Genomic DNA, 27,241 nt, shown 5'->3' on the forward strand with positions numbered 1-27,241 from the left:
GTTACTCCAGGTGTTTCTTGACTTCCTACTTTTGCATTCCAGTCCCCTATAATGAAAAGGACATCTTTATTGGGTGTTAGTTCTAAAAGATCTTGTAGGTGTTCATAAAACTGTTCAACTTCAGCTTCTTCAGCGTTACTGGTTGGGGCATAGAATTGGATTACTGTGATATTGAATGGTTTGCCTTGGAGACGAACAGAGATCATTCTGTCGTTTTTGAGATTGCATCCAAGTACTGCATTTTGGACTCTTCTGTTGACCATGATAGCTACTCCATTTCTTCTAAGGGATTCCTGCCCGCAGTAGTAGATGTAATGGTCATCTGAGTTAAATTCACCCATTCCAGTCCATTTTAGTTCGCTGATTCCTAGAATGTCAACGTTCACCCTTGCCATCTTGTTTGACCACTTTCAATTTGCCTTGATTCATGGACCTAACATTCCAGGTTCCTGTGCAATATTGCTCTTTACAGCATCGGATCTTGCTTCTATCACCAGTCACATCCACAACTGGGTATTGTTTTTGCTTTGGCTCCATCGCTCCATTCTTTCTGGAGTTATTTCTCCACTGATCTCCAGTAGCATATTGGGCACTTAATGACCTGGGGAGTTCCTCTTTCAGTATCCTATCATTTTGCCTTTTCCTACTGTTCATGGGGTTCTCAAGGCAAGAATACTGAAGTGGCTTGCCATTCCCTTCTCCAGTGGACCACATTCTGTCAGGCCTCTCCACCATGACCCGCCCATCTTGGGTTGCCCTGCAGGCATGGCTTGGTTTCATTGAGTTAGACAAGGTTTCTTTATCTAGTGGTTATCAAAGTGTGGTCTAGGACCATTAGCATCAATAACATCTTGGAATTTATTAAAAATACTAAAGATACTGAATACTAATGCCATGAAATAAAAGGATGCTTGCTCCTTGTAAAAAAAAAAAAAAAAAGCTATGACAAACCTAGACAGCATATTAAAAAGCAGAGACATTACTTTGCAGTCAAAAGTCTGTATAGTCAAAGCTATGGTTTTTCCAGTAGATGTGTAGATGTGAGAGCTGGACCATAAAGAAGGCTGAGCACTGAAGAACTGATGCTTTCAAACTGTGGTGTTGGAGAAAATTCTTGACAGCCCCTTGGCCTGCAAGGAAATCAAGCTAGTTAATCCTAAAGGAAATCAGGCCTGAATATTCATTGGAAGAACTGATGCTGAAGCTTAAACTCCACTTCTTTGGCCACCTGATACAAACAGCCAGCTCACTGGAAAAGACCCTGATGCTTGGAAAGATAGGAGGCAGAAGGAGAAGGGAATGACAGAGGATGAGGTGGTTGGATGGCATCACCAACTCAATGGACATGAGTTTGAGCGAGTTCCAGCAAATGGTGAAGGACAGGGAAGCCTGGCGTGCTGCAGTCCACAGGGTTTCAAAGAGTTGGACACAACTGAGGGAATGAACAACAATAATTTCAGAAACTGTGGGGTTGAGACCCAGTAATCTCTGCAAGCTTATTTTGTACTGAATGCTTATCTCTGTGGCACCATGATAAAGACAAAAAGTCATAAGTTGAACTGTCTACATGAGGCACCCTCTGTACATGTTAGATGACATAATTTAAAACACCTCTGAACTTTCCAGAACAAAAGGCTACTCCCTAACACTAATGGATTGTACAGAACATGGATCAAAGGAACTGAGATAATATTCAGTGATGTTAAGGAACACTTTTGCCCTTAGCCAAATAAATATGTAGGTTAACATTTCTTTCCTAATTTTCTCATCAAAAGGGGCCCTCATTCTCTCTGCCCTATGTGCAGGATACCCTCACAGTGTCAGAACTTAGTCTTAAAAGTTTCTGCAGATTTAAAGGTTATTTAGTTTCAAGCAACAGAAATTTATGATGTCCAACTACAGTAAGTATGAATTTTTTTTTAATGTTATTGGGCAGCTTACAAAATTGGCAGGAAGTCTGGAGAATTGGGTTCAGGAAAGGCTTGGGATAAGAGCTCCTCTGGCATTCCAGGCAACAGGCATATTCCATCATCCTGTCAAGGTGACCTGTGAGAGGTAACATGCTCTGAACGCTCTTCTGTCCTTAAGTCTTTCTACTCAAAAGTCAGAGTCCTCAGACGTGATCCCAGTTTCTCTAGCTTAGTCATATGCCAATCCCTTGCTTAGACAAGAGAGCATTGTGATTTTCAGTCTCACAAAAACTGCATAATTGGGAGAGTTAATTAAGTCAGTGGAAATCAGGATGATATCAGCTGAAGTAGGGTAAAAGAATATTGGAACGTCTGAAAGCTTTTTACACTGTGCAGACCATTGAGATCAAGTCTCTCATTCCGGAAGCACTGCAGCTAACAGCTAAGTGACAGATGAAACACACTCAAAGAATGACTGACTGTAGTCGCTGAAAGCCTGGTAAATGTCTCCTGTGGGCTGTCTGTGTGTCGGAGGAAAAGCAAGGTCACTCCAAGAACGTTGAAGAGGCAGATCTACTTTGCATGTTCCCCAGTGCATGTCTCCTGGTGGCTACTGAACTTTACCCCATCAAACCAGAAATATCAGTGATAGTGATGTGGTGTCCACAGCTGAAATGTTCTTCCTTCTCCAAATAGGAAACTAAAGGTGTAGTGACTGCATAGCTTCCTTCCTTGCCCTTAGGACCCACTCAAAAAATGAAGCTCAAATGATCATGAGGAGTCCTCATCCTAGTATATTAGTTTCCTGTGGCTACCATAAAAATTGCCATGAATTTGGCAGCTTCAAACAACAGAAATTCTCTCATAGTTCTGGAGGCCAGTACAGTATCAGTTTCCCCAGGCCAGAATCAAGGTGTTGGCAAGACTATGTTCTCCCTGGAATCTCTAGGGGAGAATTCACTCCTTGGTCTCTTCCAGCTGGGGGTAATTGCTGGTATTCCTTTGCTGTGACCATCTCACTCCAGCCTCTGCATCCATCTTTATACGATCTTCTCTTTTTCAGTTCCCTTCTCTTCGAATTTCCTTCTGCCTCTCTCTTACAAAGATGCTTGTGACTACATCTACATCTCAGGATAGATAATCCAGGATAATTTCCAATGGCAAGACCCTTAATTTAATCATGCATGCAAAGACCTTTTTTTTTTATAAGGTAACATTTGTAAGTTTCAAGGAGTAGGCCCTGTCATCTGTGGGTGGCCATTATCCAGTCTAGCGCACTGAGCACCACTCAAAGCACTTTGACTGTTGTCTGAATGTAATAGCTGAATGACTCTGGGCTATTTTCCTTGGAGAGAAAGTCAATGTGTCCTGTGTTTGGAAAGAAAAAGTGGGTTAGGAAGCAGCTGCTCCACTAGCATCTAGATGTATCCATATGACTAGTAGTAAACGGAAAGTAAGTGGAAGTAATTGATGTTTGTCATTTGGGGCTAAAGATATTACGAAGCTGGTGTCTCTCTACCATAGTCACTTTTTCTTTCTTCTAGCTGTATATGACTATGAAAAGTAAATTTTTTAGACACAAAACAGAAAAATCTGAGTCGCTTAATGATTATGTGGAAGAAAAGTATCTGCCAATATATCTAAAATAGGATCAACACAAAGAAACATCCTCATAGAAACACTGTAGTGAAAATGTAAGCACCTGATAAATAAAGAAGATCTTAAAATATCAAAGAGAAAAGACAAACCACCTACAAAGACATGATAGATTAATTGATGATGCATAGGTTGTTGATAGAATTTTCAGTAATAATAAGGGAAGCCAGAAGACAGGGGGAAGACTTTAAAGTGTTGAGAAGAAATACGTATCAACCAAGAATGATGTATCTAGCCAAACTTTACTACTACAAAAAGGATAAAATAAAAGTATCTTAGAAACCAAAGTCTTTGAATGTTATCACCTTAAGCAAAGGAACTTCAGATGGACCCCATAAGAAGAAAACTGATCATAAAGACAGTCAGAACATAAAAAATATTAAACAAATAAAATGATTAATAGTAAATAAATATAAAATAACTTATTTGTATAAACTGTTAATGATAGTATGTAGCTTTGAAAGTTAAAAACATAGAATTTAATATCTGAGTGGACTGTGAAGAAGGCTGAGTGCCAAAAAATTGATGCTTTTGAACTGTGGTGTTGGAGAAGACTCTTGAGAGTCCCTTGGACTGCAAGGAGATCCAACCAATCCATTCTGAAGGAGATCAGCCCTGAGATTTCTTTGGAAGGAATGATGCTAAAGCTGAAACTTCAGTACTTTGGCCACCTCATGCGAAGAGTTGACTCATTGGAAAAGACTCTGATGCTGGGAGGGATTTAGGGAAGGAGAAGGGGACGACCCGGGATGAGATGGCTGGATGACATTACTGACTCGATGGACGTGAGTCTGAGTGAACTCCGGGAGATGATGATGGACAGGGAGGCCTGGCGTGCTGTGATTCATGGGGTTGCAAAGAGTCGGACATGACTGAGCGACTGAACTGAACTGAACTGAGAGCGTGTGAATTGCAAGGCTGTTGTATTTGAACCAACTGGGGGCTGCAGAACATGAGATGGTTAGACAGCATCACCAACTCTATGGACATGAATTTGTGCAAACTCCAGGAGATCCTGAAGGACAGAGGAGACTGATGTGCTATAGTTCCGGAATCACAAAGGGCTAGATATGACTTAATGACCAAACAATAACACTCTGAATTTAGATTCTGCCTCAGGTTAAGGCAGAGAATCTGCTGAGGATGTGGACTAAAAGAAATAACTAAGGAAGCTACTTATTGTTACAAAGTACATTCATTTTCATTCAAACTCATTAATCAATTAATCAATTAAGCAAACAAGGCATGACAGATTATGACCTTATGCCTATTATTTGTCCAAACACTTCATTTTCTTTGGCTAATTTTTATTCACAGTTGACCCTTTGTTCATAAGGCTTCTTGACCCAAGCAGCACTAGGTGATCATAGGAGACTCAGACAAATATCTGAAGCAAGATCAGAGTACTTGGGAGAGAGGCTTGGGAGTACAGTGTCGTTCTTTTCTCTTGGGTGGTAGGCCGGTCACTTTACACTAACTAGGGACATGGGCATATTTGATATGTTTTATCTTCTTTTGGTTCAAATGAACATCAACCTTATTTGACCCTTTAGACTCAGGATAGAGTGTATACAACTGATTCTACTTGGGTTTACAAATGAAGTGTTTATTAGGTATTTATCAGTATCAACTTTCAGAACTATAGAGGTTAACTAATCAGAAAATTTCCATTAACAGTGGAATAGTGTTAGAAAAGGCAGAGGAACCAGAGATCAAATTGCCAACATCCACTGGATCATCAACAAAGCCAGAGAGTTCCAGAAAAACATCTATTTCTGCTTTATTGACTGTGCCAAAGCCTTTGACTGTGTGGATCACAAGAAACTGTGGAAAATTCTGAAAGAGATGGAAATACCAGACCACATGACCTGCCTCTTGAGAAACCTGTATGCAGGTCAGGAAGCAACAGTTAAAACTGGACATGGAACAACAGACTGGTTCCAAATAGGAAAAGGAGTATGTCAAAGCTGTATATTGTCACCCTGCTTATTTAACTTATATGCAGAGTACATCATGAGAAACGCTGGGCTGGAAGAATCACAAGCTGGAATCAAGATTGCCAGGAGAAATATCAGTAACCTCAGATATGCAGATGACACCACCCTTATGGCAGAAAGTGAAGAAGAACTAAAGAGTCTCTTGATGAGAGTGAAAGAGGAGAGTGAAAAAGTTGGCTTAAAGCTGAACATTCAGAAAACTAAGATCGTGCCATCTGGTCCCATCACTTCATGGCAAATGGATGGGGAAACAGTGGAAACAGTGGCTGACTTTATTTTTTGGGCTTCAAAATCACCGTGAATGTTGATTGCAGCCATGAAATTAAAAGATGTTTACTCCTTGGGAGGAAAGTTATGACCAACCTAGACAGCATATTAAAAAGCAGAGACATTACTTTGTCAACAAAGGTCCGTCTAGTCAAGGCTATGGTTTTTCCAGTGGTCATGTATGGATGTGAGAATTGGACTATAAAGAAAGCTGAGTGCTAAAGAATTGATGCTTTTGAACTGTGGTATTGGAGAAAACTCTTGAGAGTCCCTTGGACTGCAAGGAGATCCAACCAGTCCATCCTAAAGGAGATCAGTCCTGAGTGTTCATTGGAAAGACTGATGTTGAAGTTGAAACTCCAATACTTTGGTCACCTGATGCGGAGAGCTGACTCATTTGAAAAGACCCTGATGCTGGGAAAGATTGAGGGCAGGAGGAGAAGGGGACGACAGAGGATGAGATAGTTGGATGGCATCACCGACTCAATGGACATGGGTTTGAGTGGACTCCGGGAGTTGGTGATGGACAGGGAGGCCTGGCGTGCTGCGGTTCATGAGGTTGTAGAGTTGGACACTACTGAGCGACTAAACTGAACTGAAGTGTCTTATCAGCGGTCTCACTTTCTAGGAAGCAACTGTAAAACCTGAAGGTGCTGAAGAGGAGACTGAAGTAGACTTAGATGTGACTATACCTTCAAGGCAAGGTCATAGAGCTGTGTGAAGTAAGCACTTATTTCTGTGACTTTTAGCATAAAGTTAATTGGAGTCTTTGAGGTCACCCAGTATATATGTGTGTGTATGTGGGCTGTGGTGGGGTGTGAAAAATCACACTGTATTTCTGGGTGGGGAAGCCAAAAACTGATCTGAGGAAAGTATCACTAGAGTGAGGAAAGACACTAGAAGGGAAAAAGAAAAAACATAAAATTTACATCTTTAACCTCAGAAAACACTCAAAATGACCTTGCTGTATAAATTCCAGACATAGGCTCTGTGCACTCGAATCTCTTATCGTCTCCACTTTGCAAGACACCATGCTCTTCTTGGTCTCCTTTATGTGAGAGATTAAGGATTTTTTAGGTCTTTCCTGGCCTCGGCACAGCCTTTCCTGTGTGTGTGACCTTCTAGATTCCAGGAATATATCAGAACTTTAAAAAAGGCCATATGGACATTTTATTCTCCAAATTTTTTCTTTTATGTTTTTGAGCCAGCCTGTTATTTGCTCCAACTGGTATTGCTAGCTCAGCTGCTTGCATGTTAAATAATTGCTGCTGATTATTTTTCACAAAAGCCCAGGGTATAGTATCTTTCCCATCAAGCAAATGTGGAGTCAGTTTAAATAAAGCAAACCCTTTGAAGTGAACTTTTCCACAAAACTGCCAGACAGATGAAGTAGTAACAGTTATCTGGGGATGGAGAATTTTCATTATTCCATCAAAGACTAACACCACGGAGAGTATACATCTTCAGATTCATGATTACTGAGGTATCACAAGTATGAAATTAGGAAAGTAATAGATCTCATAGTGTGGACATCAAATCTTTATGATGTAGGGAAATTTCAAGAAGTCAGTTTAAATGCTTAGTAACTACAGATATCTAATAAGTTTTCATAGTTTAGAAGGGACATTGTGGTGGTTACAAAAATAAAAAACAAACAAAAAAACACCCACTAATCCATTGGTCTGATCCTCCAAGAGTATGTAATCTAGGTGAAAGTGAAAATGTTGCTCAGTCGTGTCAGACTCTTTGTGACCCTGTGGACTGTAGGCCACCAGGCTCCTCTGTCCATGGAATTCTCTAGGCACGAATACTGGGGTGGGTAGCCATTGCCTTCTCCAGGAGAGCTTCCCAACCCAGGGATCAAACCCAGGTCTCCTGCATTGCAGGCAGATTCTTTACTGTCTGAGCCACCAGGGAATTAATAATCCAAGCGATGAGACACAAAAAACATGGACGGTTACACAGTTGTTGACAGTCACCCTCTCAGAGAGACCATACTACTCACTGAGTTATAACTATCTCACTGCATGTATTATATGGACAAAGCAAATGTAAGGATTACTGAAATGTAATGTAGGGAGAATGAGAGTACACTGAATTCAACTATAAACAGCTGGATTTCCACAAAGCCAATCATTTATAATATAGATAGTTCAAAAGAGAAGCTAAAAGTAGAAAACATTTGAGTGCAAAATATAATGGTTATAATGACAGGCCTGGCATTCCTGTTTGACTCTCAGGACAAAAACAGTTTCTTTTTTCACCTAAGATATAAGAGTAAAAAAAAATATACTGGGAAATTTGGGAGGCAGACATTTTAGCCGTCTCATTCTTTTGACTGATTATGTATTATTATATAACTATAGAGAATAAAAGAATAAAAAGTCATCACTTACTAAATATTTTCTTATAAAAATGTGAATTACAGATTCACCATAAAGAATTAAGATGTTCATAATAGTGTCATCTTACAGAAAAAACTTTTAAAAAGAAAGTACATAGATTTGAGCAAGCATATTAGTTCAAAAGTATTTTGTTCTTTCTCTGTCTCATTAAAAAGAAAAAAACCCCTATTCTCTAAATACAGTATTATGACACCACCTACTGGGAATTTAGAAGACAACAATCAAGTTATTTCAGTGTGACCATCCCTTCATCCCTTCCTCAAACATTTTTTAAATTATCAATTCAGCCATGTTGTTAAATTTTTGAAGTCTTTCCAACGTGCTTTCCGGCTCCACCATGCCACTGAAATGACCCTTGTCAACATCACCTACTCTTTGTCCTTATTTTACCCAGAAACACTCATCTTAAATGACAGCTTCCTACTTTAAGAAAAATTCTTCTGCTTGGAGTAAGAGACACCAGATTGTTCTACTTCATTGGCGAGCCTTCTCTGTTTTCAGGACTGGTTTTCGTTCCAACAAAAGACTTGTTTTAATACTCCTCAGAACTCAATCGTGGGCTCTCCTCTCTTTTCTCTACATTACTTAATTACGTAACATGAATTCCCTTGACTAACTGCATCTCAGATATGATGACTGTCAAATTTAATCTCTGATTAATTAATTTGATTAATTAATCAAATTAATCTCTGGAGATTAATCCTCCTCCAAACTGCAGACTTAAACTCAAACTACAAACTTTCATGCAAACATAAAATTAAAACTTCTTAAATCCTACAAAATTGGAAGCAAGTCTTGAAACCTCTCAGGTGTCCTTTTCCAATCACACCTTTATCCTCCCTGCTGGAAGTAACTGTTACCCAGACATACATGGCAATCCTTTTCTGATTTCAGTTTGCCATTAGTGCATTTCTAAATATTTCTGTTTTACTTGGGTTTTTTGAGTTAAATAAACAGAATTAAACTGTATACACTTTTGTCGTATTTCTTTCAGTCAGCCATATCTTTATAAGATCCTCTTTCTCCTTTTACTGCTGTATAGTGTTCCATTATATGAACAAACTGAAATCTATCAGTTTACGGTTAATGGATATTTGGGTTGTTTCAGGTTTTTCCTGGGAGAAATATCAATAACCTCAGATGACACCACCTTTATGGCAGAAAGTGAAGAAGAACTAAAGAGCCTCTTGATGAAAGTGAAAGAGTAGAGTGAAAAAGTTGACTTAAAACTCAACATTCAGAAAACTAAGATCAAGATATCTGGTCCCAACACTTTATGGCAAATAGATGGGGAAACAATGGAAACAGTGACAGACTTTGTTTCTTTGGGCTCCAAAATCACTGCAGATGGTGACTGCAGACATGAAATTAAAAGATGCTTGCTCCTTGGAAGAAAAGTTATAACCATCCTAGAAAGTATATTAAAAAGCAGAGATGTTACTTTGCCAACAAAGGTCTGTCTAGTCAAAGCTATGGTTTTTCCAGTAGTCATGTATGCATGTGAGAGTGGACTATAAAGAAAGCTGAGCACCAAAGAACTGATGCTTTTGAACTGTGGTGTTGGAGAAGACTCTTGAGAGTCCCTTGGACTGCAAGGAGATGCAACCAGTCAGTTCTCAAGAAAGTCAACCCTGAACATTCATTGGAAGGACTGATGATAAAGCTGAAACACCAATACTTTGGCCACCTGTTACAAAGAACTGACTCATTGGAAAAGACCCTGATGCTGGGAAAGATTGAAGGCAGGAGCAAAAGGGGACAACAAAGGATGAGATGGTTGGATGGCATCACCGACTCAATGAACATGAATTTGAGTAAGCTCTGGGAGTTGGTGATGAACTGGGAAGCCTAGCATGTTGCAGTCCATGGGGTCGCAAAGAGTTAGACATGACTGATTGACTGAACTGTACTGAGTTTTTGCTAGTATAAAAATTGCTTCCAAGAACATTTTTGTAGGTGTAAATTGACACACATATACCTAAATATATTTAAGAAAAGTATTTAGGAAAAAGAGTTGGACACGACTGAGAAACTGACCTGAAAAAAAAAAAAGCTAAAAACAAAACTGAATGATGTACTCATAGCTTTCAATGTTTTAAAATATTGCAAAACACTTCTCCAAAGATGTTGCATTAATTTGCATACCCACCAGTATAATTTGTATTCCTGTTGCTACATACACATATCCACCAGTATTTGGCTGGTTTTTTTTTTGCCAGTCTTGTGGGTGTTTGGTGGTATCTCATTGTGATTTTAATTCCCATTTTGCTGATTATTTATGAGGCTGAACACTTTTCTGATTATCAGTCATTTGGATATATTTTTGGTAAAGCCCCTGTTCAAGCTCACTGTTCTTATTGAATTCTCAGATATTTTTGTATTATATATATATATATACATATATACATATACATATATGTAATATTTGTACATATATGGACATCCCAGGTGACACTACTGGTAAAGAACCCACCTGCTAATGCAGGGGACATAAAAGATGTGGGTTTGATCCCTGGGTCAGGAAGATTCCATGGAGGAGGGTATGGCCACCCACTTCAGTATTCTAACCTGGAGAATCCCATGGACAGAGAAGCCTGGCAGACTACACTCCATAGGGTTGCACAGTCAGATTCAATTGAAATGACTTAGCACATAGACATATATATAATACATAATATATACACATACAATGTATGTAACAGGGCTTCCCAGGTGGCTCAGTGGTAAAGAATCTGCCTGCCAACTAGGAGACACAGGTTTGATCCCTGGGTCAGGAAGATCCCCTGGAGAAGGAAATGGCAGCTGACTCCAGGAATCTTGCCTGGGAAATCTCATGGACAGAGGAGCAGTCCATGGGGTTGCAAAGAGTCAGATACAACTTAGTGACTAAATAACAACAACAACAAAATATATATATAATTTTTCTCTGTGGTTATGTTTTTCTTCTATGTCTTCGTCATAGCCTGAACTCTACAACTCTGAAAGTCCATTTCTAGAATCCTTCCTGAGTGGTCGCTAGTTAGCATGGACAAAAGAATTGCAAGACTAGGAAAGTATTAATAGAAGTGAATGAGCCTTTGTTCTCTGAAGGCTACTAGATGTGCTGATTGATACACAGAGGTGCCGACAGGTTCCAACTTGCACCTGTTCTCCACCCCACACCCAGCTTTTTCTTCAACTGCCAGATCTGTGACCGTAAGTTGCTTCAGGCCCATCATCATGGCAGAGTTGTATACAGGGTATACCTTCTGTTAAAATGCAGAAACATTGCTTTGCTAACAAAGGTCCATAAAATGAAAGCTATGGTTTTTCCAGTAGTCATGTATGGATGTGAGAGCTGGACCCTGAAGAAGGCTGAATACTGAAGAATGGATGCTTTCAAACTGTTGTGTTGGAGAGGTTCTTGTCCCTTGGACTGCAAGGAAATCAAACCAGTCAATCCTAAAGGAAATCAACCCTGAAAATTCATTGGAAGGACTGATGCTGAAGCTGAGCTCCAATACTTTGGCCACCTGATGTGAAGATCTGACTCACTGGAAAAGATCCTGATGCTGGGAAAGATTGAAGGAAGAAGGAGAAGGGGACAACAGAGGGCGAGATGGTTGGATGGCCTCACTGACTCAATGGACATGAGTTTGAGCAAAATCTGGGAGATGAAGGACAGGGAAGCCTGGCATGCTGAAGTCCATGGGGATGCAGAGTTGGACATGACTGAGCGACTGAACAACATACCTTTTTGTAGACCTAGGAGCATTCTCTTCAGAGCTCCACTTCAGCAGCTGGTCATACTTGGCTTCCTAGGTTTACTGGTCAGTGACACCTCCTCTGATTTGCCAACTTCTGTCCTAGACTGTCACCTTCCAGCTCCTCTCATAATTGTGTTTTAATTATTATCTTATCTCACAACTCAGTTATGCTTCCTTCATTTAACATAAATGTAGTTATTGGTATCAAGAGGCTACAGAGTAACTGAATCTTGAGTAATCTATCATCTTTATCTTCAATTTGATTAATTAAAACGGATTGATGTCTGTCATAAAGAGGATGCTGGTAAGTCCATGGACTGCAGTGGTTAACACTGTGACTTAGATTATCATATGAAGTCACCTGTGGAAGGAGTGACTCAGTAGCTGCTGCTGTATTTTGCTGAAAACTTGTTATATCAAGGGATTGGTTGGTTACACCGAAGTGTACTGAAGAATCTGAAGAAAGAAAATGATGATCTCAGGGCATTAAATTCCTATCTCAAAATCTGGGTAATGGACAAGAAAACTAAAACTATCTTAAATTACCTTCCCAGGTGGCACTTGTGGTAAGGAACCTGCCTGGCAATGCAGGGGACGTAAGAGACTTGGATTCGATCCCTGGATTGGGAAGAGCCCCTGGAGGAGGGCATGGCAACCCACTCTAATATTCTTGCCTGGAAAATCTCATGGGCAGAGGAGCCTGGCAGGCTACGATCCATAGAGTTGCACACAACTGAAGAAATTAGCGCACACATCTTAAATGAAAATCTTGCCTCTTATAGCCAGAGACTTTTCTGGAAGTTTCCCCAGAATGATGTTTGCCCTTCAGAAGCAATTTTGATTTTGAGCATTTTCTACTTCCTTGAGGCTTAGATAGCCTCAGCCTCCTCCACTTTTTTTACACATGTCCCTTGGTACCACCCATCCACAAATTGAAGCTAATGGAGCATTCTCCCTGTTTTAACCACTCTTCTCAGACCTATTTGCAGAAGATTCCAATTAGATCAAGGCCTTGTTTATATTTATTGGCTATTTATTTTCTGGGGGTATTAGGATGTACAGATTTTTTTTTTTTTTTTTACTCTGATACCTACTGATATTTGCTAAACCTGTCAAAAGTCTTGCCAAAATACAATAGCTGCATGCAGTTTGGCTCCATCCAGTAGTATTTTGTAGCTTATGAAAATGTCTGTCACTTCATTTTGTTGAAAAATGCAGTCACTGGAGTTTTCTTTAACTATATATATATATATATATATATATATATATATATATATATGTATATATTTAATGAAAAAGGATCTGGTTACATTTTAGAAAGTATGTTATCAAAATTATCTCACCCAAGCCACAAATCCAATCTTTAATTTTATTACTGCACTGCCATCTTGCATACTGCAAATAACTTCTCTCACTGCGTTGCCTTGTCTCTTCACGGAATCTTATGATTGACAGAATTCTTAATGTCACGTGGTTATTAAATTTATCAAATATTTCCTTTATGTTTAATTCCTTTTCTGTTAAGAAGTCCATTGTTGTTCCAAGATCTTAAAGATACTCCCCATATATCATCTTCTAAAAGATTTATAGACATCCGTGATTTAGCCATCATAGAACAGCTGGTATCAGAATAAGTTTCTTGACATCAATAACCATTAAAATTGGATTTTAAAAATATGAAGCAACTCTTTTCAGTGTTGGGACAATGGACATACAAGGTGGCATTGCTTGAGGGCAGTGTAGAACATGCTTTCTTCCTGGAGACATTTTCAAAATATGGGCTACAGGAAGTGCAATCCAACCAGAGAGCAATATTTTTATTGGGTTAAATTTCCAGGACTAGGGAAGGCACACTGAAGTTTGAAATGGTTAGATGATTCTTCTTTTTCTAAGAAATTAAATGACCAGTTTGAAAAGTGATTCCTATCTTTAAAATAATCATGCTTGCTGGTCCAAATTTTACGTTAATCCTATGTGCTGTGTGGAAGTGTGAGCACAGCATAATTTTCATAATCATTTTCTTTTTTTTAATAATCATTTTAAGGGGTGGGGATAGTTATAATTAGTACTTAATTTCCTCTCAAGCCTCAGGCTTGTGATTTTAAGCTCACCAGACTACAAAAGAAAAACAAGGCTTAAAATTGAGCTACTTTTCCACTTAAAATCATTTTAACATAAATGTTGACTTTTTAAATCATTTTAAAATATATACTTCAAAATCAATTTCTAAAATGGTAAACATCAGATGTAATTTGCTCAAAACTTTTTTATGTCCTCAATAATTTTCATGTGAGGAGGTCCTGAGACCAAAAAGTTTGAGAGCTGCTATTCTATACCAGTAATATTCAGTTAGAAAGCATTTTTTTTAAGATGGAAAAAGCAGCTCATTTGTAACCACCACAGCAACATTAAACCATTTTAAGACACCTAGAATTAAACACAATAAATAATTTTAAAACTCTTCTGAATACATGAATTTAATAAAAGGATACAAAATACTGGTTTTGGACAGGAAGATTCATCACTGTAAATGCACCATGATTATTCTATATGCCAATCTATGCAAGCCAATGTAATTACAATAAAAATGCTAGTAGGAATTTTATTTTTAAAAAAAGGTTGAATAATTTAGTTTATCTATGAGAGTATGGAAAACTCTGGGGAAAATTGAGTATTTAAGAGCATCTGTGTTGGGGAGTAATGTGACATATTAGATACTGTGAAAATGTATATTAGCTATAAAACAAACATGTTAAAACAATAGTCATTAAATTAGTAATGGTAGTTGAATAGACAAAGACATTAAGTGGAACTAGAGTGTTCATAAATATCAAATATAAAAATTTATTATCTAGTGGAGATTACATTTTAGATCAGTAAGGGAAAAGAAATATTTTATAGACAATTAGATAATGGCAAAAATTTGTAAATTTTTACCTCATAATTTCCAACTGTATTCAAGACTGACATAAAAAGTGAAATCATAAAAATATCAGAAGAAAACATGGGTATTTTTATAATCTTGAACAAGGAAATTTCTTTCTAAACATGATATCCAAGGCAAAAATTTTAAAGTAGGTCAATAGATTTGATTACATAAAAATAAAGTCATAAAATTGTAACATATAAGCAAGCTGAAAATAAATGACAGAATGAAGAAAACTGCAGTGTATAATACAGAATGATTCCTAAAATGAGATATTGCAAACCTATAGACATGAACACCCAAAAGAAAAAGCACAAAGATCATAAGCAAGTACAAACAGCCATTACCATACCGAAATATATTCTCATTAAAAATTTTAAAAATACAATAAATTTTTGGCTGTCTCTGAAAAGTATTAAAAACTGACAAAATTCTATGCTGTTGATCCTGTAAAGAAATAAACTCTCATGCACTAGCGGCAGCAGTGTAGAGGAATGGCTTGGTGAAGGACAGTTTAACGATTTAGCTCAAAATTTTAGGCCTGTATACTTCATAACTCAGAAGCTATTACATCTCCAAATTTAGCAGAAAGACAGAAAGGATTAAAGTAATACAGACAAAGATGTAAGTAGCAGCCTACATTGTATGTCCATGAGTAAATATTGGACATCTTCCTTATAATCAATACTGCAGAGCAGTAAGAGACACAGTTTCTGGGAACTATGTCTGCACCTATTATGTTTTAAAATTTGTATGAAAGTCATGTAGATACACTTGTATGTGTGTGTATGTATATGTGCACATGCATAGCAAGATGTCCAAGGGAGTCAACACGAAAGTCTTAAGCTCTATTAAGTGCAGGTGTCTAACTCTGGGAAGACATGTGAATTTTGGTAGATTATTACTTTTGTCTAAGTTTGATAAATACACTACCTGGCAGATACTGCGGCATATAGCATACAAGCAAAACATGTGAGTGAATGGGCATGAATTCATACATCCTTCCACCGCTGATTTAAACAAAATAATGCATTAAATAGCATCATTAAAAGGTCTCATTTGGTTAAAAAAAGAGAGCAACAAAATTTTAATCAGAACTAGTGTATTTGAGTTCCCAGAGATGGTCTGTAGATACATTTCTGAACATCTAGGGTTTCAGTGAGTAACATGTTTGGATAAGAAGGAAATCTGAGAGGAAACTCGGGTGTAGGTTGTATTCCTATTGTCTCTCAGTTCCAGCTCCACCCTTTGGTAAAAGGTGACGCTGGGGTGGGGATTTTGCAATGCATTTTACAGATCTCTTTGTTGCACTTCATTAGGAAAGCTGGAAGGCAGAAAGAGGAAAACAAGATCTACCTCTGTCTTTGCTTGCCAGTCCTACTAGCGACCTAATAATTTCAACTGATTCGTCTTCATTCAGCTTTCAGAGAGCACTTAGGTGGTGAACCTTCTCAGGGGTTTGAACACCAACTCCATGGAGACCTGTTTTCTGGAACTCCAAGGTTCTGGGAAGCCCTCTTTTCACCTTTTGTTTTCCTACTCCTAGGAACAGTAGCTACATCCTGCAATTAGGTTCCCTGGGTTACCTCTAGTGCCTCTACCACATTGCCCCTGTTGAAATAACTCGTGTAGGCTATTTTAACTGGATATATCCCAGTAGAGGTGCTCTCTGAAGAGCAGATGTGTGAGTGGTTCATGGCTGGATTAAGATAAGGAGACGTAAATGCTTAAGGCCAGTTTGCTTAGGTTGGCATTTTACAAGTTGTTTGAAGATGTCCGTATAAGCAACGCTTGGAAGTACTTCTATCCAACGAAACTTCCTGCGATAATAGAAATGTTCTAAAATGTGTTGTCCAATAGGTAGCCAATGTCATTATTGAGAATTTGAAATATGGCTAATTTTACTTTTATTTGGCTTAAATTTAAACAGCTGCAGGCAGCTAGTTGATTATCATGCGAGACCAGGCCGGTCTGAGGTGACTGGAGGACCAGGCTGCACCTTTGTTAATCTGCCAGGCATTTTAACAGATACTAGGGTTACAAAAAACAGGAGATACTATCTCCTTCTAAAGGAGTTGAGGCCAGCAAAGGAAGATGGATATGCAAAACCACTTTGAAAGATGATTCTGCCAACAGTATGTAAGATGGACTAAAGTGGCAAGGTCAAAGACAGGCCACTCAGGGCAAATGCAATTGTCCAAATTAGATGAGAAATCTCATTGACAGCAGTGAGGGGTGCATGTGCAAGGGAAAATCTGACCTGTCGACACCTGGTAATCAAGGAGAAATAAAAGTAGAATTGAGAATAACTTCTTATTTCTGAATCAGTGTATCACTCTCTAAGAGAAAATAAGAGAATCAGGTGTGGGAAGAAGCGGTGAATTCAATTTCGGATGTGCGGAATTTAAAGCGCCCATGAAACATCCAAGTCTCTGTGTTGAACAGACACATGGGCACACACATGGATCTAAAATGTAGAAAGGAGGTTCAGTTAGCAACACAAACTTGTGAATCAGAGGCATGTATAGAAGACAAACTATAAGAAGTATAGTTTGCAGTATAAGACGACAAACTAGCTGATATGACTGTCTGGGAAGCATGAAGAGTTAGAAGTGGGCCAAGAACAGAAACCCTGACAACATTTGAGTAGATAGAAAACAAAAGAATGAGACGAATGCAAAGAAGCCTGTCTCAGGAAGGCAGAGACTCTGAAAATTACTAGCCGAAGCCAACAATGACAAACTATAAAATGGCTGACAATAAACTCAACACTCACACTGTGACACTTTCTGAGAGTTTTTGTTTAATATAGAAACCCACTTCATCTTTTAAAGGAATTATGTAAAGTAGTTTTTACTGTAATCCTATTTTATAGTGGAGGAACTTAGGCACAGAGGAGTTGAAGAGTTCACTCAAGACCAACACAGTAATCCAGACCCAGGCAGTCTGGTTCTGGAGCGTGCACTCTTAGCCAGCCACTCAGAAGAGAAAGTCCATGAGTTAAGGACTGAAAAACATTTGAGAGCAGCTTTGGCTAGAGCACAGACTAAACTGGGCATGCTGTATGGCTGAGGGGGTCATCTGAAAATTTAAACTCCCTGCCTTTTCATGTCACTTGCAACAATGCAGAAGGTAAGTTTCTCTGCCCTACTTTAGCCAGGCTCAGTCAGCCAGCCTCTGAGGGGAAGGCCACAGGTGATCCTTAGAAAAATTAAAGTTGGAGAAGCATTTACTCAATGTTCTCAAACATCTGTCACTGTAAAAGGCTTTTAAGAATTCACATGATAAGAGAGGACATAGACACCTTTTGTAAAGAAATGCTCCTCATATGCTTTTGATCCACAACTAGGGTTAAGGGTACATAACTGGCTCTAGATTATTGAAAGAAAGCCATTCGCTAAAGGACAAATATATTGTACAGCTTTTGGGCTAATACAAAGCAAAAAAAGTGAGTTTTCTAATTCTGTCAAAGAGCAAATATGTCCTCCATGTAATGAATGTACTTTTAATTAAATTTATAAACTCATTTCATACATTTTACTTATACTTTCTTTGTAACATTGGGTTATCAATAATGTCTATTCCTTATCACAACCTGGTTAACAATTAACTGTAAATTTACAAGTATGGGGGTGAGAAATCGGAGGGGGTCATACCCAAGCTCCTTAACTTTCTTGGTAAATTAAGATCCTATTTTACTGGAGCAGCGTCGAATGGGAGGTTCAAGGACAGTAGTGAAGGTGTGAGAAGAACTGTGCGTGGAATAAATAGGGAATCCGAAATTTTGGTGTGTGTGTGTGTGTGCGCGTGTGCATCCAACTGTGTACATCGTTCCCTCAGTCATGACTCTTACTTTTATCTGCATACCAATGAAAAATCCAAAAAAAAGTAATTACACAAAGTTGCCCTACTCACTCTTCCCAAGTATCCTGTGGGATTTTACTTTTGGAGGATGACAACAGGACTCAGAGGTCACAGTCAACGATTCTGAATCACAAAGACACTGAACTTCTAGAGAATCAGACACAGGAGGAGAGAATCTACCTTAGTCTTAGTAAATCTAAAACTAAGGAAAAGGATTTTTAGTTACTTCCTGGAAAGCGTCAGTGAGAGAAATAATGAAGTTACCAATAAACAAGGGTTCAAAAAGGTGCTGGGGATTATTTAGCACTGTGGTTCTCAAACTTCAGCAGATAGTAGAATCTTCTGAAGGACTTGTTGAAACTTGTTAACTCTTCAAGCTTAACATGTGTTAAATCAGTAGTTCTGATGCGGGGCTCAAGAATTTTCAGTTCTAACATGTCCTCAGATGATGCTGAATCTGCTGGTCTGGAGACATTTTGAGAAGCAGTTATTTAGTGTAGTTAGTGCATTGTATTTTAACAAATCTGAAAAGAATTACAGGCTTTCAGGCTCACTGGTGGCTACAGTCTCCTTATACACAATCTTATAAGTTCCTCCAAGTCTTAACTTCCATTTGAATTCTACATTAAATTTTTACAAAATGTAATTTTTGGGGAGTGGGAAAGGAGTACTACAGTAATAAAAATGAGAGTCATTAAGTCAAAGTGAAATCTGCCATGGACAACAGTTCTATGAGGTTTTGATTTTTAAATTACTAGCCCTAAGTTATATTTAATCCAGTACATAATGTAAGAAAACTTCACTGATCTAAACCATTAGATTAAAAGCTGATACAAAAACGAGTTGCTTCCTCAGGTCTTAAAAAAGGTCACTTTTTAAAAGAAGAACTTCAGATTCATAATTAGGAATGAATAAACTGGCTTTAATTACAGAGTAAATATAATACTTACCTGGATGTACCTTATAAAAGAAGTAATTTCCATATCATGTTTAGCAAATTGTGTCTCAGTAGTCAATTATACACAAATGACTTTACTGTTATGGTAGAATATCATAAAATGCTGAAGATACTTTATAAATGCTTTGATGATACACATGAAGTTTCTAAACTTTCAACAAGACTTGAAAATCAAGGCAGAATACTAATTCTGCTAAGTAGAGAATTTAAAATCTAAACCAAAACACATTCTGATGGCTATAATATACAAAATCTAACTTTACAAAGAAATAGCAATTTATCACTAATACCTTAGCAATACATTGATACCTTTATAAGGAGTATTATATAATAGCTTAATATTTTCTTGTTCTTCCTCCATCCAGATCTTTTATGAGAGGCACTTATAAAAAGCACTAGTTTTGGCGACGCTGTAACAAACATACACATAGTATAATGATATATTTTACTATGCTGACAAAGTATCATTTATAAAGAAATTTTTATAAATTCAAAAATAGGTTGTCGGTAGCATGATTACCTTTAAAGCATTGGATTTCATTCACAATATTACTTCATTAATCTTAAACAGCAGTTCCACCTATAAAATGTTCTACAGTTTTTTTCCTTTTTGAAAAGGAAGTAAATAAACGCAGGGAAGATACTCATATAATTTCTAGTTCAACAATATCAACTTCCATTTCACAGCATTGATTAGTAGAGAACATTTGCAATTAAAGTGGTATACAATTTACAAAAATAGAATGATTATATAATGCAAACACTGTCCTCCATTATGAAGAATGTGTGTGTGTATGTGTGTATGTATGTGTATATATACATATATAATATATACATATACATAGTTCTCATAAGTTTCACTATTAAATAGCCCTTATTCAAGTACTTTTTTTCTGGTATCTCTTGAAATAATCACTTTGCTATATTATATGTATAATACATTAAAAAAATTAAAGGTTAATTTAAGAAAAGGTTAAAAGTTTCAGTGTGGTTGACTTAAGTATCAGCTGCTCACTTCGGTTAAAACCTGATTTGAATTCAAAACAGGTTTAGGTGCCATACTAAGTATAACAACTTAGTCAAAAATATAATATTTAAGTATCAAATACTCAGCAAATTTCTAATGTGCTAACATTAGAGCAAAATTAGAAGTCTGTATTAATCTGTTAATCACCCATAAACAATCCCCAGGAAAAAATTCATTTATATAACTAAAAAAATACACTAATATATAATATACCTGCTTACAAACACATAGGTAGCCATAAATAAAACTTTATTCTTTAATTTCATTTACAAGCTACCAAATATTATGTATTGTACACAGTGCTGAACACTTAAATGGCTATAGTCACGGAGGATCCAGACTGAATGGAAAGCTGTAGATCAAGAAAAGATAAAGGCAAAGTAATACTGTAACAGAAAAGTGGCAAAAGCATGGTTTTGCCATAATAAAATCAATTGGATTGGTAATCATACATCAGTTCTGGTTAAAACAAAGTTTGAGCGCCATGCGATTCTCAGCTTTATTGTTTGCAGTCTGGCTAAAGTCTGTAGAGTCAATTTGTCTTTTGCGGTTATTAAAATAAAAGTTAAAAATTATAGCAGCAACAAGCAAACCCTGTGACAGGAAGGCAAGGGCTAAGAACTAAAAAAACATTTATACAGTGTGTTCAGGGAGAGTATGTGCAGTTTATCTTCCATCAGCAGGAGTTCGACTGAGGGACAGCATGATTCGGGTAAATCGCTCACAGAGTTCATGTGTGGAGTACGGAGGTAACTTAGGCGGCTCATGGAAACCTTTAACCTCCGTAGAACAATCGAGCAGCTTTGGCAGAAAATCTGTCAGCTTCTCTTGGAGGTTTGCTGCAAACACAAACAATCAGATATAACTAAAAACTGACAGGGAGAAAAATTATCTTCAACAAGATTTAGTAATTTAGAGTAGGCAGCCGATATTTTGTTTCAAAGCATGCAAAATCATTGCCATTTAGGAGGAAGTAAAGCATGAATGGCAACAGCAGTATGTATAGCTTAGTTTGTAAATAAGAAAAAAAATCATGTGAATGTAACAATGTCACAGAATATTAAAATGATAATAACTAACATCTAATTCTAACACCTTTTAATCCCAACAACTCAGGAATCCACTAGCATTGTTTCAACTTACATTCCATTTCTTGTCCAAGATAGGAACACCATCGATTTCTCATATCTTCCACAGCAAGTATGTCTTTCTCTTCCATTTCATCCACCAATAACAGGGGCAAAAATGGGACAATAAATTCATTCATGATAATCAGACCATTGTTTACTTCTCTATCCTCTCCAGATTCAAACAGTTCTGCAGCTTGCTCATTTAATTTCTTAATGCAATGAGAGAGAAAGAGAGGAAAAAAAAAAAACAGGTTTGTTTCCTTTTTCAATTAAGTAAAAATATCTCACAATAATGAAGGCAACATAATAAGCATGTTTGCAAACAGTAATAGAACAAATGGAAATCAGAAAAAGCAACCTCAGCTTATTAAGTGAGAAAAGTTTCTTAGAAAAGGATTTGCATGTTACAATAGAAACAAGAGCAAAAAAAAAAAGTCAGAAAAATACTGTTGTCATGTTTTTAAAGTTCATATTCAGTTTACTTTGATCATCACTATAGGAACTATTTTTAAATTAATTGTCCAGAGGTGAATTACCCCAATTCTAAAATATGATAAGCACTCAAAGTAATTTTAAAAGCAAAGAAATTCAGATTCCATACTAATTTTGAAAAACTCATCTTTTCCATAAATGTCAGCTGAACAGGGACTGTTATATTTCTTGATACAAAAATATAAAGGTAATCAATTAAATCATTCATTTCTTCAAAAAATTCTTACTCAGTACATGCCATGTGCCAGAAACTGTTTTAGTTGCAGGGGTACCCAAATGATTAATAAGAAAACTCTCATGGAGCTCACAATCTGTTACAATACAGGGATCAGTAACATTTTCTCTGTAAAGGACAAGACAGGGAATATTTTAGGCTCTGAGGGCTATATAGTCTTTGTTGCAATGACATTAATATTGCTGCACCAAGACAGTCGTATGTAAATGAATGGGCAGGGCTATGTTTCGGTAAAACTTCATTTATAAAAACAAGTGGCAGGAGGGAGCAGAGGCCAAGCATGCTGACATCTAATTAAATAGAAGTAAGAAATCCATGAGATAAGAAATACAGACATGGGAGATAGAAAAAAGATACAGGTATAATAAGACTTAAAACATTTTTTTAAAGTGGAGGATAACTGCTCTAACAATGTTGTGTATATGAATCAGCTATAAGAATACACATAGCCCCCTCTGTCATGAGCCTCCCTCCCACCTGCTCATGAGACGTTTATGTCTGAAATCTCACGTTTATAGAGAGTATGGTTTTTAAATAATCTTCATATTTTAAAAATAATTTAAATTATAAAAATCATATTATTTCTTAGGTTATGACATTCTTGTGCAATTCATCTTGACTTTGTAGAAAGCTTATGCTAAAAGTCCAACTCAGCCACTAAGTAATTATCTAACAGTCAGTAAACAACTAATTTCCAAGCTTCAGCTTCTTTATATGAAAAATGGCATAGTATATAACCTTCCTCACATAGTGACTAAGAGGATTAAATGAGATAAGCCTTTAAGTATATAGTGTAATTTTTACAATTTGCATTCAAAGACATTATTATTCTGAATTTGATGTTACGTTCACTAAATCAAAACAGATCCTAGAGACAACTTAAGCATAATTATATCCAAAGCCAGCCTATTCATCCTCTTCAGAGTCCCCAAAGCCAAAGACAAAACAGATCTAGTAAGTCATGAGGCTTTGATGCCTCTACTTCGTTCTTCACACTCATCTCATCGTTACCGACCATCTCCTTTACCATTTACATAACTTCTCTTTCATACTGTACCTCTTAGTTGAGACTCTTCCTCTTTTCCCTGTCTATCTTTTCCAGGGTTCTTTGTTTTAATCTTTACTCCATTCCAGTCCATAGTCAAGTATACTACTGCCAGAATTACTTTCTAAAAACAAAACTGATTATGCCCAATTTATTCCAACTTTACAACCAACTCATGAGAATGATGCATAAGCTTCTACACAGTTTGACATCAACAAACACTGTTGGCTTCATCACTTCCACCTACACTTGTTTCTCATAACTAAGCCACAACAGACTTATCTTCATTTTCTGTTGTACACTCTCTATGTCTTTTCTTTTTTTTTTTTAAATTTTTTATTTTTTTTAAATTTTAAAATCTTTAATTCTTACATGCGTTCCCAAACATGAACCCCCTCCCACCTCCCTCCCCACAACATCTCTCTGGGTCATCCCCATGCACCAGCCCCAAGCAAGCTGCACCCTACGTCAGACATGGACTGGCGATTCAATTCTTACATGACAGTATACATGTTAGAATTCCCATTCTCCCAAATCATCCCACCCTCTCACTCTCCCTCTGAGTCCAAAAGTCCGGTATACACATCTATGTCTTTTCATACGATATTCCTTTGTCTAGAATTTCTTGCCCCTTCTCTACAAGGCACAAAATGCCTATTTATCCATTAGGATACAGATCAATGTTTATCTTATTTCTTAAGCTTCTCTCCAACAATTCCAAACATACTATGTTGCGTATTTCTCATAATACTTATTCTGAAATATAAAAATTACTTGTATACATCTCTCACCAGATTGAATTCTCTTAGGATATAATAATGGCTCTGCTCTTTGCATCCCTCAGAACCCGATACTCAGTAAATTCTCAATATTAAAAAAAAAAAAAAACAACTAAAAAAGGAAAAAATAAAACACCTAAAAGGAACACTAAAATCCTCTTGAAGCTACAGTTAAATTCCTATGTGAAACAATACATGTGGCTGGCTTACTAACATAAAATGATAAACACTGTTTACCATAATATAAACACTGTCTACCATTACGGTAGACAGTATTTTAGTTGTGTTTATGTTTAAAATAGGTTTATCAATAAATTTCAATATTCCAACACTGCAAAGTTTTACATTAACAAGTGCTTTGATTCATTCAATGCATGGATTATGAACCTGAATGTAATTCAGATCTTCCTTCTTGGGCACTGATTAAAAACCTTTTGAAACTGACCATATTAAGAATGGGCTTCCCTGGTGGCTCAGAGGTAAAGAATCTGCCTGCCAGTGCAGGAAATGCAGGTTTGATCCCTGGGTCGGGAAGATCCCCTGGAGAAGGAAATGGCAACTCACTCAAGAATTCTTGCTGGGAGAATTCCATGGACAGAGGAGCCTGGCGGGCTATAGTCCATGGGGTCACAAGAGGGTCAGACATGACTTAATGACTAAAGAACAACAAATTAAGAATACCATTCTTGATGGATACAAACCATCAATAATTAAAATCTTAAAATATACTCAAATGCAATAAAATCAGCTAAGAGAAAAATAACAAAATCACAAGCTTCTACTCTTGCCATTCAAAAATTCTGAAGACATAATGCAGACTACAATTAACATATACTCTGCAGTTCTACTGAAAGAAAACATTTCAGCAGTACACCTACTGAAAGTCTTTTTAAAGTACATGTAAACCAAGTAACCTATATTGGCTCAAAAATGATACACTCTTGCATACCTTTATGTATTTTATAGAAAAAAAAACATGACTTAGAGGTTCACAATCTATAGTCATGTTAATAGCTAAAAGAAATCCAATCATAAAAAGTATAAAGATGGAATTTGTGGTTTTACACTTAAAGATAAACAAAGTCAAGAAACATTAACAAAATATTCCAGCCAGAAAGTAAACTGGTGGGGAAAAAGAACTGCTGAAAATATTTAAGTTCATAACAATAATATTTAAGCACATACACAGTAAAAATACTTGAGGAAAAAATTTCAATGACCAGATGGAAAAAAACTTCATATTACAATGAATTATTTAATGTTATATACACCAAATATATTCTTTATAAAAACTCAGAAAAACTATACTTTTTCTGGAATAATAATAATGATAATTCATCATACCATTCAGCACTTCTTCTGCATCAAAAAAGGGAATGGTAGAATGAGAAGAAATCTAGATATAAAAATTAATTATTCTGATCTCATTTTAAGAACATTTCTTATTTATCATCTGTAAAACTTAAGATTCTTAAAGAAGAAGGGATAAAGAATTGAGTATAGTCTCCCACACCTCAAGGAAGTAGACCCAGAGGACAGACATCATCATGACAATTACCATATCAGAATTTATGGTCATTTACATGAGTCTAAAAAACTGCCCAATGTAAAACAATATGATAGAGTAAACACACACTGTGTGCCTTCAACTTACTAGTAAACATTCTCTTCTATAATGTGATATCAGTTCTTCATCATGTCCTCTGTATGGGCCTTTGGACAACAGTTCTTTGTTATTCTGATAAGCACAGATAAGGAATAGCAAGGAATCTATATAACTTAAAAAACAGAAGTACAGCATCAGTATTTTATTTTTGTAAAAGAAAGGTAACTATAATTACAAAACATTTTAGGTACATATTTACATTTTGATTATCCAGATCAACATTAAAATAAAACATCTAATGATACACTGTATACCTGAGAGTATCTCTGGAGCAACAGCTGCATGTGAAGCTAGTAGAGAGTTGTTTTAAAACTAAAACAAAGAAAAAACCCAAAAAAACTGAGCTAGAAAGTTAGAAAAAACTGGGAGAAAAAGGCCAAACTGAGTGATTCAGAGAGTTCCTTCTATCTTCTTTGCTAATTCTTTCCATTTAGATTCAAAATTAACACTGACATGAAAGTCAACAGTCTACTTTTTTAGCAACACCATGACATTTTGTTTGAGGGACTGATCAGGTTACTTTGCTTATCACAAACATTATTTGATTAATTAAATGACTACCGTTCGTCACTTTGTTTTTTTCTTCCCTATGTGAGGGCACAGTTCCAGTCATTGAGAAAAGTTAACCGAGAGGAGAATATCCAAAGGAGCTGAGTGAAGCAGAAAGGGAAAAAATGCTTCCAAATCTGGGAAATCTACTGGGGTACAAACACTAACATAAAGGGCAGACAGGGTTAGGCCTTTGTTTAATATTTAATATTGCTATAACTCTAGACCTCATGAAGTTCAAACTAAGTTTTAAAAAGAGAATATGACGCAAATATATCAGTATTATATTTGTCTCTAAAATGATTATCCCTCCTCTAACATGCTGTAGGACAAATATACAGTTGTTTATCTGTATGGGCTTCCCTGGTGGCCCAGAGGTAAAGAATCTGCCTGCAATAAGGAGACACAGGTTTGATCCCTGGGTCAGGAAGATCCCTTGTAGGAGGGCATGGCAACTAACTCCAGTATTCTTGCCTGGGGAATCCCATGGACAGAGGAGCCTGGTGGGCTACAGTTCACAGTGTCGCAAATGAGTTGGACTTGACTTAGTGACTAAAACAACAACAATATACCTATATAACTGAAATAT

The 27,241-nt window shown here is 36.9% G+C and overlaps 1 protein-coding gene across 9 annotated transcripts in view; it reads right to left on the bottom strand.

Moving 5' to 3' along the window:
* The window catches only part of USP25 (ubiquitin specific peptidase 25), a 170,232-nt gene continuing 157,438 nt past the window's right edge, over window positions 14,448-27,241 (bottom strand). For 6 of the 9 annotated variants that reach the window (XM_018052748.1, XM_018052607.1, XM_018052437.1 and 3 more), the window contains 3 exons: window positions 26,092-26,215; window positions 21,900-22,095; window positions 14,448-21,595 (listed from right to left, as the gene is read on the bottom strand). In XM_018052748.1, coding sequence (XP_017908237.1) covers window positions 21,423-21,595; window positions 21,900-22,095; window positions 26,092-26,215 — 493 coding nt within the window. In that variant the 3' untranslated portion in view covers window positions 14,448-21,422. The remainder of the gene's footprint in view (window positions 21,596-21,899; window positions 22,096-26,091; window positions 26,216-27,241) is intronic. The other 3 variants (XM_018052829.1, XM_018052795.1, XM_018052677.1) reach the window with 1 other exon arrangement.

Source organism: Capra hircus, chromosome 1, assembly GCF_001704415.2.
Source record: "Capra hircus breed San Clemente chromosome 1, ASM170441v1, whole genome shotgun sequence".
Classification (NCBI taxonomy): Eukaryota; Metazoa; Chordata; class Mammalia; order Artiodactyla; family Bovidae; genus Capra; species Capra hircus.